Below are 12657 nucleotides of genomic sequence, written 5' to 3' on the forward strand. Positions count from 1 at the left end.
AGTTAATAAAAATTTTATCTCTGCACTTTTCTCCCCTAAGGCTCCACTTGATTTAAAAGCTGCTGAAATCAAGTGAGATACTTGCAGTAGGTTTCCATTCCAGCCATAAATCAACCATTGTGCCTTGTTAAGAAACTTGGCTGAATGTTCCTTATCTTCTCCTTGCTGTCCTGGGCCTCTCTGACTACCTTGTGCTGTGGTATAAACTATTCAACATCCTGGCTCTGGCCAGGCTGACAAATCACTGCTCCCAGAAGCCAAACATGCTTTTTTCTTACTTTTATCTCTGCCAGACCAAGGGATTGACTCTCTTATCATTTGCAGGCTGTTTCAGGTTTCTGTTCCCTCTAGGTTCAGCTATCCTGTTGGTACCCGTGGTTAACCTTGAAAGCCACCTGGGAGTTTGTCCTTAGTTATCTTTCCTTTGGGATCCTGGCAGGACAAGGGGAACAAACTGCACTGATCCTACTGTTCAACCTTATTCTGTGTTAGAATCACTTCAGTCTTGGTAATTAACTGAGTTATGATTAATTTAATTAGCAAAATTCAGCGGCATCCAGAGTAGGAAATGTAAAATAGATGTAAAGATGTCCTCAAGTGCCACATCCACGCTTATCTTGAACACTTCCAGGGGTGGTGACTTCACCACTTTCTGAACTGAAAATGAGCAGCTCCTGGCTGTGAAATGAAAGTGAGCAGCTCCTGGCTCTGGGCAGCTCCCAGAGTTTCCTGGCAGTGAGAATCCTGGGGTGGGGCTTTTTTGGACAGAACGTTCCAGGCTGCCGTGTGCCTCTGTGCTGGTGGCAGTGCCGGTGCTGCTCCATCCCACCGGGACCGGGCAGTGCTGGGCAGAGATGATTGCTGGGAACCCCCGGGGCAGGGGAGCTGCTCCTCCTGCTCTGGGACCCCAGGGGTGTTTGCAGCCCCTCTGGGTTCTCTGTGCTGTTCTGTCCCTGCCAGCACCGGGGTGAGCATGTCCTGTCCCACCTCCCACTGCCACAGAGGAGCACCAGGGCATGCCAGCGTGGCGGGGAGTGCTCACTGAGATCAGCCTGTGCCCAGCATTCTCCAATTCCAGCTTCTAACCATCCACTGCAGTCTCCCTTTGTGCTACCAACACCCAAAATAACGGGTTTATAACGGTCTTGCCTTTTCCATGGGTTCTTTAGAGTGTGACTGAGCAGGAAACATCCCTTCAATGTCAGCTTTGGAATGGAAAGAGGAAGAAAATGTGCCTCTCCTTATTTACCAGTTTCTTTTTAATCCAAAAGATCTTCAAATACTCCCCATTCCAGAACGAGAGTGGAGAATGAGCATCTGGCTCTCCCTGGCTCACAGAGTTTGGATTTGTTACTGGTCAGTGATAAATCACTGATTTTTTTCCTCAGCTGCAAAAGTAGATTTGAATTCCTGTAGCTGTTTAGGGGATGGACATTTTCTTGTGAGTGACAACAGGTCTGCTCCCAACCACAATCCAACAGATTTTATCTCTCCCCTCCTGTTCTCCACCTCCTGGAAATTTGCAGGTAGCAATGGGTAAAATTTCCTAAAAAGGTAATGCCAGGAATGTCTTCAATTTTATTTTTTTTCCCCAGGGTTCACAATTGAACCCCAAAAACTTGCTTCTGGGGCTTTTTAACCCCCAGATGTTTAGTTCAGATTTTGTCAGAGCTCTGCAGATCGAGGTTTCTTAACCAGGACTAATATTTTTTTTCATGTGCATTTTGGTGCCGATCTGTGTGATAACAGTAACTAATGCACTGTCATAGTTTGGTTTAATTTTTATATATTTTCAGCATAAGTCATCCTCATTCTCTTCTGCTGTTTCAAATTGAAGCCAAGGCTGATGTAGTGCTTCTGCCAGCCTTTGGTTTTGTAAAATTCTTGTCTATTCAAACATTACTTATTTACTTGTGGCAATGAGTCACCAGGAGACAAATAGATCATTTTCTCTGTGTGAGCAGTAGGTGTTGAAAGCTTAAACAGGGGCTGGTTTTTGGCAGTTGCTTGTCACTGGAGTGGTATTTTTGGGGCTGGAAGGCTGCTTCAGGATGGTTATCTCCAGAAAACAGCTGGGGCTGATGTGCTCTGTGGGATTGTTCCTCACTTGTACCACAGGAAGGGAACTGGATTCAGCCCTTTTATTCCTGTGCAGTTCCATTCATTTCCTGACAGTTATGGGAGCAAGTGCTGAATTGTTGAAAGAGCAATGTTTAAACTGTGTTTATTTACACGGGGATAGCTGTGCCTGAAAAACAAACTGGTGCTGCAAAGAAAGTTCCCAAGGTAAATGTTAGAGGTGAAGAACACCTCGAGGGGATGGTTCTGGAGGTGTTTGCTGTGCCTGAGGCCAGCACAGAGCTGGCTCCTGCCCTGAGAAAGCTGAAACCTAAGCTGGAGGTTGATTATTGCTGCAAACAACTCTGATTATTTTATTTACGTCTCTAGGATAAAAACCCTGACAGTGGAACTGAAAACCAAGCAGGAGGAGATGAAAACTGTGAAAGCTGATTTGCAGTATTTCCAGGAGGAGAAGGAAGCTGCCTACAAGCAGTCACAGGTGCTCAGGTGAGAACCCAAAAAGAAATGCTGATGTTGGAAGTGTTCTATTTCTTACGTATATATTGTTTTTAAAGATTCACCATAAACCTGAGCATACAGTCATTTAAACACAATTACTCTGATTTCTCAATTAAAAATGACTGTACAGCTTCCTGTACCAGAGTTTGAAATGATGAAACAAACCCAGTTTTCTTCATTTATGTATAAAAGCTTTAAACATTTAGATGGAGAAACTTATAATACATATATTCAACACACAGCACATTTCATACCCTGAATTATTGTAACCCAATTCAGTATAAATTACCAGATAATGGGAATGTGGTTATCAAGCTTAGTCCAATTCCCAAGTTTTATTTCTAGAATAATTTATAAATATACATCTGGTATATTTTTTCTTGCAGAACTACCTTGGAACACCATTGCTCCACCCTGAGCAAGGCTGTCTCACTGTTCCCTTTCATTAGAAGTGAATTAGACAGTATTAAAGAGGTCATCTCCACCAACATGGAGAACTTTGCTGCCATGAAGGAGGAAATTTTTCGGCAAATAAAAGCCATGAGCAAGGAAGCTCTGACAGGTAAAGCATCCTGCAACCATTTTGGGCAAGAGAAAAAAGGATCCTCCAGGGATCCAGCATCCCTGTGGGAGCTGCTGGAGTGTCCTGCAGTGCTGCCCCCCACACTGGACAGGCTGCCCCCCTTCCCTTCCAGCTGACTGGGAGGGCAAGGGAAGAAAAAGAGGGAAACAATGAAGGTGGTGGAATGCAGTCCTGCTGTTAATTGTCCATTTTAAGTAGAACATCAGGCTGTGAGGGTAAAATTCAAAGAATTAGTCTCATTTTGAGTGCAGGACCAGCAAGGACTTCTGGAGCAAACCCACACCCGAGAGCAGCAGCTCTCCCTGCTCCCATTCCTGGGTGAGGACAAGCTCTGCCAAATGCAGCCCTCCTTATCTGAGGGGTCCTGGGGCCTGCAAGGGGCACAGAGCAGCCCTGGGCTGGCCAGAATTCCCTTGGCCCCTTCCTGCTCCCACAAGGGCCAGGGGAGCTGGAGTTCAGCCTTTCTTACACAGGCTCTGTATCCCTCATCCAACATTTCCCTTGAGACTAGTGCCACACCAGGAATATCACACCCATCCTCAAACCCAGCTTTCCACATCAAAACCATTTAGCCCCACTTATTTTTGCTGGCCTGTGAATGCCATTTAAAAGCTTTGATGTTCTTGTTCATGAGTAACATGAAATAGCAACAGTCTGCATGGGTTTGTTTTGCCTCCTCAGAAATACCCAAATTGAACCAAAGATTGGCAAAATCCCAGCGGGAGAACGAGTGCCTGCAGGAGAAGGTCAAGCACCTCACTGAGGTGGCTGACACAGTTGAGCTGAAAACTCAGCAGCTCCAAACTTCCCTTCAGCAGGGCAACGAGCTCCAGAGTCGCTGCCGTGAGCTGCAGAAGGAAACTCTGGGTAAGAGAAGTTCTTCTCTTTTCTAGCAAAAATCCCAGGGGAAAAAAAAAAAGTATTTAAAAGCACCAAAGTTGTGGTTGTTGCTGTGAAAAGACCCAACAGGCCTGAATGAAAGGTGGGTGTCTGCAGTCAGGAGGAGGGAATGTCATTCCAAGGAGTCTGGAGCCCTGCTGGGAGCACCAGGCTGCTGGCTGGGAGGGCAAGGGAAGAAAAAGAGGGAAACCATGAAGGTGGTGGAGTACAATCCTGCTGTTAATTGTCCATCTTAAGTAGAACATCAGGCTCTGAGGGTAAAATTCAGAGGATTGGTCTCATTTTGAGTGCAGGACCAGGAAGGACTTGTGGCTCTCAGAGCAGGACTGAACAGCAGGACAGGCCAGGCCTGGCCCTTTTCTCTGAGTCATTAACACCAGACTCCAATGATCTGGCCTTGATTGTGTCCCAGGAAGCAGAAAATGCTCTTGACAAGGGTGAGAGCAATGACAGCACTTGAAATGACACCCTGGGAGCTGTGTGCAGACAAAAACTCACTGCAAAAGGATTATTTATGTGGGTCTCTTTTCTCTTGCATTCACAGCTCTGGCTCCGAGGTATTTGAGGAGCTTGGGAACACAAGTGAGGTTGTGCTGCTCCAGGCAGGGTTTGCAGTCCCCCGGCTGCCACAGCAGTGCCCAGCTGCCCTGTGCTCAGCCTGGGGACACCCTGAAAGCAGGAGCTCACAGTGATGGTCACTCCACAGTGATGGTCACTCCACAGTGATGGTCACTCCACAGTGATGGTCACTTCACAGTGACGGTCACTCCACAGTGATGGTCACTTCACAGTGATGGTCACTCCACTGCTCCTTCAGCACCTGTGGAGACAGCAGCTCTGAGATCCCATCCCTGAGTCACCAACCCCTGCTGCTGAGCATTGTCACACATTATTCGATTGTAATAACAGAATAATATCTTCTTATTGAATTATTTATTGTTGTAACAATGCTGCTAAAAAGCTCCAGCAACAACACCTTCTGTCTTTGTAGAAATAATAAGGAGCAGTGGACATAAATCTCACCAGATGATCTCTCACACTCTGAAATGCATCATAACATCAAACACTTGTATTGCTGTGTTATGTGATAGGAAAACTGCCCTTAGCTGAGGTTCCCTTTCCCCTCTGTTTGCTCCAGAGGTTGCTGCAAACAATGGGTTCAGGGTTTGTTCATGAGCATGGCAAACAAACACTTCCATTTTCTGCTTTGCCCCCTTTAACTCCATGTGCAATTGCCTGTTCTTATCTTAAAAGAGAAGGTTTTGCAGTCTCTATTTTATTATATCTTTTAAAGGTTGTTTAATGTGTTCTGTATTTTGGGGGGGCCTGCATGGCTTCTTGGGTCTTCTGAAAACCTGAATTTGCTTCCCTAAATGAGCATGTTGCATCAGCCCATCACAATTAATTATCACAGAATCCTGGAATGGTTTGGGTTGGGAGGGACTTTAAAGCCCATCCCATTCCACCCCCTGCCAGGGGCAGGGACACCTTCCACTGTCCCAGGCTGAAAATTTGCAGTGGAATAGAAAACAATTGAGATTTTATGGAGAAAACATAGCTAAAACCACAGCTGATTCCTATATGGAATTCATACAGAATATTAGGACCCTGCAAAATCTTAATGATGAGTAAAAATGCCATCTGAGCTGGTTGATGTTTTATGGGAGGCATTTTAAGATTGATTAATAAAATGTAGCAGTCACTTGCTAATAAATGAGTTGTTAAGGAGCAGTAAAACGTTTGATGTGGGTATCCAGGAGGAGTTTCAAGGCAGGAAAGCTGCTGGCTCAGGCATTTGGATTCCACCCTTCCTGAATGGATCAGTAAAACACAAATCCTGCAGGATTTCAAGGGGTCTGGCTCTAGGGAACACATTGCTGGATCGGGGTAATAAACCCAGTTAATGCACTGCTGATAAAAATGGTTCTCTTTGAAATACCAAACAGGGTTTTTTCATGAAACAATCATTAAATATGAAATGAGTTTGCCGTTGTATTAAAGTAAATGAGTGGGAACAAACAACATCTTACTGGAAACCAGTTCCAGGGAGTGGATTTGTCCTGTCCAAAGTGGGGTGCGGAAATCAGGCACATCCTGAGTGTCCATGCTTTGGGGGGAGCTTGGGGTTTTGCCTTATTTTGCCTTTTTTCCCCCCACAAACTACTCCAAAGTCCCTCTTTGAAATAATTTGACACTCCAGAAATAACAAAAACTACCAGGATTTGTGATTTACGTGTTTTTTAAAGGATTTTCCTTTCTGCAGCCAGTATTTTGAGGATTCTTGTGTTGCATATTTCTCACAGAATTGTAAAGTCACAGTTATTTCACACCACAGCAGGCATTTGCAAGATCAGGGGCCAAGCAGTTGTTTCTGCTGTTGTTTTTTGCTCTCATGCTTGTGGAGGCTTTCTGGAGATTCCCTTTGCAGGGGATTTGTGGGATCAGTTGGATTGTTGGCTTCAAGGCCCTTTTCAGCCTCACAGAGCATCACCCAGTCAAGGGAGGTGACGGGTCTTGACAAATGCTCAACACAGGGTAAGGTCTGCTGGGCAATTGTTTAATCAATCAGACTCCCCAAATCAAAAATCAATAATGGTGATAATGTGTCTGTGTTCTTGACATGGTTTGACATGTTCTTGTCATGCTGGCTGCAGTAGCACGGGCTCCTAAAAGATTTCTGCTTTCATTTTATTACCAGCTAGATCCTTTACTTAATCACAAATGAAAAAAAATCATTTTTCTTCCCCTAAGTCCTTGTGGCTTTTCTTTAGCTCATGACAGCTCTTGGCCTTGCTCTGGATGGGTTGAAATTGCTGGTGCTGCTCCCAAAATCCGAATATTCAGTCTTTGGCTGCTCCTGCTCTCATTCTAAACCTGGTGGTCTGCTGCCATGATGAGGCTGATGAGAGATGATGGAAAACTGCATCCATGGGGAGGGGAATGTTAGCCCTCCTCATGGAAAGGAGAGGGAATGTTAGCCCTCCTCATGGAAAGGAGGTGTTTTCATCTCCTGGAGTGTCTTTAATGGCACTTTAAAAACCACTTTGAAGAGGTTGGAAAATGCAAAGGGGGAATAGTTTCCTGAGTTGTAGGTAGGCTGCAGTGCAGACAGCCCCTGTTCATGCTCCAAGTGCTGTTGAAATGTATTTTTTTATGAATTCCAGCTGCAGTGGGAAGGCTGGGGAGGGTGAGAGCTGGGCAGTGCAGGGCTGCTGCTGGAGCAGGGAGTGAGGCAAAGGCTCGTTAGAGCTTTCCAGCAGCCTGAGTGCCAGAGGAGGCACAGGAATCCATGGCAAACAATCCCAGCTCCCTGCTGGGGCTGGCACCAGGCTGCAGAGAGTGACTGAGAGAAGGGACACACTTTGCTTCCAGAGGAAAAGCAGGAATCCAGGTTCTCCTCTGGAGCCAGGAGAGGAGAAGGCTTCAGGGAGAGCTCAGAGCTCTGCCAGGGCCTGAAGGGGCTCCAGAGAGCTGGGGAGGGACTGGGGACAAGGGATGGAGGGACAGGAGCCAGGGAATGGCTCCCAGTGCCAGAGGGCAGGGATGGATGGGAGATTGGGAATTGGGAATTCCTGCCTGGGATGGGATTCCCAGAGCAGCTGGGGCTGCCCCTGGATCCCTGGCAGTGCCCAAGGCCAGGCTGCACATTGGGGTTGGAGCACCCGGGGCAGTGGGAGGTGTCCCTGCCTTGGCACTGAGTGGGATTTAATGTCCCTTGCAACCCAAACCATAATGCTGTATTAAAGGATGTGTCTTTATTGTATTTTGTTTTGTCTGCTTGGCCTAAACACTGAGGGTAAAAACTTATCCCCAAGGAAAATTAAGGTCAGAATCTCCATTTTTTTCCTGTTTAGTTTTTCCAGTATTTCAAACCAATGTTCATGTGTAGGAGAAGCAGGTCTGTAGGAATTGTGACATATCCCAATTAGCTTGCCTTCAAACAGGCAGGAATGCAGGCAGAAAATTCAGGCTTTAGACGCAGGCCTTTGGTGCTGGAGTGTGAACTCTGGCCATGGATGAGCAAAGCCAACCCTTCTGAGGGCAGGCACGCTTGTCCTGTGCCACTGGGGGACGTGGGGGGGAGCAGGCTCTGCCCAAATAACATTCTTTCCCTATTTAAGGATTTTGTCATGTTTGCATGGTTGCAGTTGTTGGTTTATTCTGTGAGGCTGCCCTTGATTTGTGCCACTCAGAACTATTTAGAATCTGGTCCCTTTTCCTGCTTTTCTCTGCTGGTTTTCTGTCTGAAGGTGGAAGAAGGAGGCAGAGGGCCATGGAGCCCAGTCTGGCAGTGCTCAGCAGCGTATGCTGGGGGAGATAAACCTCAGTCACTCCTCTGCTGGCACTTCCCCCCAGTTCCTGGCAGCTCTGGGTGATTTGGACACTTCCTGATGGCACTGGTGAGGTCTCCACAAAGGATCTAAATCTGGAGTCCATCCCTGGGCTCCTTCCAGACTTTTGTGAGTCACAAATTAGAAGAAGGACTTTGTTGTGTAGACAAAAAAATTTATCTTAGAGAACACAGGACATGAGCTATTACAAATACAAAGAATTAGTTCTGTCCTGTGCAGGGCCTTGGGCTGTTACTTCATTGCTTTGGTCTCCTTAGAAACACGTGGTGAGGCAACGTTTTCCTGCTCTGACACTGTAATTTTTCATGCATGTATTGCATATTTCTCACAGCTTGCCTGCTATGCTCCTTAAATAAATGTACTGGGAACTATCTGTGTTAAGTGTACGTCTGAGTTTGCCTGGAATTAGTGTTCTGAGAAAAATTAAATGGTTTTGCCCCCTTTGGCACAGCTGATTGGCCAAATTCAGGGCCCATACAAGGGGTAGTTATTAATTAAGTTTTAAATAATTGCTACAACTTCCTATTTCCCAGAATCCCAGAGAAATCCAGCACGAGGGGCTGGGTTCCAGGCTGGTCCCTGGTGCTGAGAGGGCACCCAGAGGAGGGTGGAGGATCCCAGCCCTGGATGGCAGATGGCTTTGAGCCTCAAGCTGTGGCTGCTCCAGCCCTGGAGGTGTCCCAGGCCAGGCTGGATCAGTGGGAGCACCTGGGACAGTGCCACGTGTCCCTGCCATGGCAGGGCTGGCGCTGGATGGGATTTAAAGTCCCAACCCAAACCATTTTGGGATTCTGGATTCTGTGATCTATTTGAGCAGTGCTTATGAACCTCCCCATGAAGTCTTAACTACAGGGAAATAATCTTTTTTGTGCACATGTATGAAGCATTGAGCTTTTATTTAGATTACCCCCAAATTGTCAGCAATTATATTGGATGGGATTTTGTAGGTTTTGCAGGAAAAGCAGAAAATTACACCGCTCTACCACGTGTGCCTCTGATCCAGCCTCCCTGGGAATCTGTTAGGAATTAGCTGTGGAGCTGATGGCTTCCAGAGTGGCTGCTTACCCAATGTGCTGCTTATTATTATTTTTATTTTTCACTGAAAACTTTACCAGCTGTTGCTGTTTCCAGGCAGGAGCTGGGGCACCGTGCCCTCGGTTGCAGACTGGGTGGTTCAATTCCTGCAAGCCAGCTGTGGGCAGGCTCTGCTGGCTGCTCTGCACACACCAGGGGCTGCAGTGATGCAATCTGCCCAAGGAAGAGGAAACAGCCCCCAGTTTGCCCTGTTTCTGTTTCTGTGGTTCAGCAGGTCCTCGTGCACGGCCGGGCTGTGCCCCAGTCCCTGTCCTTGTCACAGCACGGCTCACAGAGCTTACTGGAAGGTTTGTGACTCTGCTGAGAGCCATTCTGAGTCACAGCAATGAGTAAAACTCAACAGGAATGAAACTGAGATGGGTCTGGCCTGCTGAGTCTTTGAGACGGGGTGGTTGTTGCAGCACTGAGCCCAGTATCAGTATTACAGAGCGTGAGCTCTTTCTGTTGGCTTTGCATGTTTTGCAATTGGCTTTATTTCCATTACCAGAGAACATTTTTACATAAGGGTTTGAATACACTTTCCTCTATTCAGCAGGTTTGCAGCACAAGTTTCCCTTTGTTTTGCCATTCTCCTTATTAGTTGCCTCATTTTTACCATGGTTTTCACTGGAATCTGCCTCCATGGGTGTGGGACTTTCTGCTCACCAGCTCCCATTGCCTTTGGTGAGAATTCTCTCTAGAGAAGACTTGCAGAAACTATTTGTGTAATTAAATCCATCTCTTCCCTCATGAAAAACTCCTGCCCATGCTCAGTGAGCATGAAAACTTCTGAGAACAAATGGAATGAAAGAGGAAACAGCTTTGAGAGAGACCACCCAAAGTACAGAACAAACCAAGCATCATCCCTCTCCTTTTCCTTTATTCCAGAATTGTGTCCACACTCCCACTCTGAGGCAGAACAAAAAAAAAAGACCACAGTTATTAATTATTGGCAGAAATATTATAAAATAACAATTTTTAAAAAGGTCACAAAGAGTTGTTTGGGAAATCTTCTCCACAGCAGCCTGTGAGGATGGGCAGAGGGTTCTGCTCCTTCTGGTGTCCACCCACACTAACGTGGGCTTCATCTGTCTGCACAGGCTCACGTTCCTGCTGGCAGGGCTGGCTGCTGCCCAGGCTGTGCCTCACATCTGCTGGGCAGCTGCAGCCACAGCTTCTCCCTCCCTGCAGGAATTCTGACAGGCTCTGCCAGGAAATGGAAGCTGGGTTCCTTGCCTTTGGGAAAGGGCATGGCAGAGGAATGCCCAGTGAGGGCTCCAGCAGGGACTGATGTGTCCAGAGGGTGCTGGGCCACCACTGCTGGCTCAGGGAGAAAGTGCCACCAATTGTCACAGCCTGGAGCTCTGCTCACCTCAGTCCAGCTTCCACCCATGGCAGTGACAGCACCTGAGGGTGTCCCACAGGTGCATTACACAAAAATGATTGGTTTGTTTGTTGTTTGATTTGCTTGTTCTTTGATTAGTTTGTTGTTTTATTTGTTTTGGCATCCACAGCAGGTGGTGGAGAAGCTGCTTCTACAGTTAACTTCCATGATTTTTCCACGGGTTCAGACAAGTCCAAGAAATTTTACTTTTCTCTTCAAAAAGCTGTTTATAAATGCTGATCGTTTGGGAATGCATCTGACAGGTCCTGTGTGTTTTACCCTGTATAATTCTCTCCCTGAATTTCTTTTTGTTGTAGTCTTGTGAACAATTTTCCTTTTCCCTTTGCTGAAAAGAGGGGACTCTTCCACATGCAGGATTTATCAAGATAAGGTGTGGCTGGCAGGAAATCCCACACTGGGGTCACCCATCATCATTGCTGGAAATGACTGACAGACACGTGGGAGAAGTTGCAGAAATTCAGGGAATTGGGGTGAAATGATAAATTTAAGAACAGGAATGACAGGTTTGGCTTCTGGGAAGATACATCAGGGAGCTTTGAAGGACTGTCTTGGGAGCTGTTCCCTTCAGAGACAAGGTCACCTCACTTTGTTTGCTGGTACTTTCTGAGGAATAATCTTGTTTTTCCTTTCACTTCCAGACCTGTTGCAATGATTTGTCATTGGATTTTTTTTCCCCATGTATCTTTTGGTACTGTCCTTTTGGTAGAAACTTTGATTTCAAATCATTCCTAGGTTTTCTGGAAAGGCAGCCCTTGTTCATGAGGATATTTAGAGATGCCCGAGTTGCTGTGGCTGCCCCATCCCTGAGGTGTCCCAGGATGGGGCTGGGAGCAGCCTGGGACAGTGAAAGGGAGCTGGGACTGCTGGAGGAGCTTTGAGGTCCCTCCCAAGCCAAGCCATTCCATGATTCTGTGATATGTTCATGGAGATGAAAACCTGATTAAGCCGTGTGCTGCTGCTTCAGTTTAAAGGGCTTCACATGTGCAAGTTATGGCTGTTCTCAGGGTTTAAAAGCATAGAAAAGGATGATATAAGGCACACAAAACCAGATGAGATAATTTAACTAAAAAATCAGGATTGTACTGGGAAAAAGGCAGTGGCTGATTGGAGCTGAGGTGATGTGTTCTGAAAGATAATGCATAGAGAGTAAGACAAGTACAACACCATTTTATTACTGCCAGGGTTTCAGATGAAGTGAATTCCAGGTGAGTTTTGGGGCCACCTTCCTGCATCTGTTTGCTCTTGGCTTTATGTACAAACAATCTGATTTAAAGCAAACAATCTGATTTCATGTTTCAGTGTAGTTGAATTTGCTGTTTTCTGGTGGGATAAAAAGCCCCAAACACACAAACAAACCCCAGCTTTTTGCTGTAAAGACACTCTGCTCGTGTGCCCTGCTCTGCCTGAGGTGGGAGCGAGGAGCTGCAGGTCCCACCTGGAAACAAACCACTAAAGTGGATTAATTTAACATTAACAGAGGCACAACCTGGTGTTTTTGCTTTCAGATTTAACAAATCAGGTGGAGACAGCTGGCCTGCAGCTGCAGAAGGTGACAGCAGAGATGGACCACTACAAGAAGCTGTTGCTGTAAGATTCCCATTCCTTGATTGCTTCCCACTGCACATAAAACACATCAACCACTTTTTTCTTCCAGCAAGTGCTGCTTGTCAGAAAGCTCTGAGAAGGTTTTGACCAACAGAGGAACTATTTTATCTTCCTATGATTATTTCTAAGCACCTGCCTGAGCTGTGGGAGCAGGGATT

General features: G+C 46.4%; 1 protein-coding gene across 3 annotated transcripts in view; it reads left to right on the forward strand.

The window, feature by feature from the left end:
• Positions 1-12657, forward strand: part of LEKR1 (leucine, glutamate and lysine rich 1) — a 34204-nt gene that overhangs the window by 10773 nt on the left and 10774 nt on the right. Inside the window, exons 3-6 of one of the 3 annotated variants that reach the window (XM_030954451.1) lie at positions 2449-2568; positions 2967-3142; positions 3845-4030; positions 12400-12481. In XM_030954451.1, the coding sequence (XP_030810311.1) occupies positions 2449-2568; positions 2967-3142; positions 3845-4030; positions 12400-12481 (564 nt within the window). The remainder of the gene's footprint in view (positions 1-2448; positions 2569-2966; positions 3143-3844; positions 4031-12399; positions 12482-12657) is intronic. The other 2 variants (XR_004060962.1, XM_030954452.1) reach the window with 2 other exon arrangements.

Source organism: Camarhynchus parvulus, chromosome 9 (genome assembly GCF_901933205.1).
Source record: "Camarhynchus parvulus chromosome 9, STF_HiC, whole genome shotgun sequence".
Classification (NCBI taxonomy): domain Eukaryota; kingdom Metazoa; phylum Chordata; class Aves; order Passeriformes; family Thraupidae; genus Camarhynchus; species Camarhynchus parvulus.